We start from the raw sequence: 1,879 nt of genomic DNA, 5'->3' as shown, positions 1-1,879 counted from the left end.
GCATGCGGAATGAGAATACAATATTAGCAATCCATATATATAATTAATAACGATAAAAACTAATTAAAATAAGCAATTTTTACACAATAATCTTTATAGCATTATTCATCGCATGAGGCAGACACGTATAACTTATGTGTATGTTTTGTAAACTTTACAGCAACTAAGTGGGGTGGACTAAGAAACAAATTGCTTACATACGCCGATATCTATCCTCTAAAATATTTAACTAGCATAACTAGAATAAGTTATTTTGATTACGTATTATATGTCTCTAGATTCTGGAATATATCCATTTTCAGCATTAGCTATTACCTTTTCTAGTAAGTTCTATACTCCTCCCGAGCCTAAACCAAGATGCCTGCACTGGAATTAATAGGTAAATATTTGAAAATTTTAACATATCAAAACTGAATATTTTCTATCTAGGGAATCAAACATTATCCAACTAAAATATACAATTAAAAGCTCACTATTACTTAGACAGGGACAGGGTCAAAACTACATGACTTCTAGAAAATTAACCAAATATATATGAACATACATTAAGGGAGAAATAGAGCTTGTGCACTAAAAAAATAAAAAAGCAAATACAAAAGAAGACTCTAGCTAATGGAATATTAAGCACCAAATCCAACCCCCTCTTCTCACCCACCCCCCTCTCCCAACCCAGAAAGAAGGGTCAGAATGCAAGGTGGAAGAGAATGTAGGGACTAAAGTGTTATAAGCTGTTCTTAAGCATATGTTTTCTTTTTCCTTTTAATGATTATACTAGCGTCAGTTTGTGTGCACATCTCGATTATTTTTTCGGGTACTTGCTATTTTCCAGCAACAAATATATCGAGTCGCTATACGATAGGCAGATGAAAAAATTTATGACTAGCATTTTTTTGTCTCTGCCGGAACTTGAATCTTGATCTCCCGTGACTTTCACTCCCTTAAGCTTGAGTGCATAGCTTCAGTCCTAATTTCGTCTTTCATTTTCCTGATGAATTCTTCAATCTTCTTATTGAGTTCCTCTATGCTCATATTCACTTGATTTCCTTCTTCTACTGCTTCTGTATCTGATAATAAACATGCTGCAGTTTCTTCTACTTCTGCAACTTCTTCTTTGTTCTCTTCTACTTCTTCTTTACCTTTGATTAATACATCTTCTTGTTCATCAGAAGAAGAAGAACTACAACTCAAGTTCTTGGCAAGAAATGCAAGAATACCATTACAAAGTAGGAACATGTATTTCCTATCAAAGACATGTGCAAAGAGTGGGAAAACAAGAGCTGAGAAGTGAAAATTATAGGTGAAAAAGAAGGAGAAACCATAGGTGTAAGAAAGAAGGAAGGATATGAGAGATACTAGGACTAAGAACTGCAAAGTTTTCTTTATCAATTCTTTGTAAATATTTGGTTTTCTAGCAGTTTGAATCATCTGGCTTCCATATTTGTAGTCATCCATCTTTGCCCTTTGTTTCCTATATAGTATATACTCTTCCCCAAGTGAAAAACTGTAACTAATTAAAATCTCAAAGGGGAAAAAGGAGAGTTGAATAATGTTGATGAAGATATGTCTTATGTTTTGGAGCTTGGCTGGTTTAAGCATGTTTAGTATGGTCTTTTATATATATAATGTGAGACTTTTTTTTAACAATATCGTTATATAACAGTCATTCGTTATAAAAGTTAGGTTTTTTCGGAACAGATTTTTTAATTTGTGTTATAATATATGTCCTCTATAACAACACTTTATTATAACATCCAAAAAATATCGGAATAAATACGATTGTTATAAAGAGGTTTGACATATAAAATTTTAATTTTTATTTATTGATACTGTACAAAAGTATAGTTCACACTAACATTTCACCTAAAAAATAATTATAGAT

At 31.9% G+C, this 1,879-nt stretch overlaps 1 protein-coding gene across 1 annotated transcript; it reads right to left on the bottom strand.

The window, feature by feature from the left end:
* Positions 1-454: 454 nt before the first annotated feature.
* LOC104103106 (uncharacterized) lies at positions 455-1,595 on the bottom strand. Its single transcript, XM_009610994.1, has one exon. It carries the CDS (start codon positions 1,450-1,452, stop codon positions 931-933), a length of 522 nt encoding a protein of 173 aa, XP_009609289.1. The 5' UTR covers positions 1,453-1,595; the 3' UTR covers positions 455-930.
* Between the last annotated feature and the right edge of the window lie 284 nt (positions 1,596-1,879).

Source organism: Nicotiana tomentosiformis, chromosome 5 (genome assembly GCF_000390325.3).
Source record: "Nicotiana tomentosiformis chromosome 5, ASM39032v3, whole genome shotgun sequence".
NCBI lineage: Eukaryota > Viridiplantae > Streptophyta > Magnoliopsida > Solanales > Solanaceae > Nicotiana > Nicotiana tomentosiformis.
Note: the sequence above shows the minus strand (reverse complement) of the source record. Positions and strands in the feature narration are given on the sequence as shown.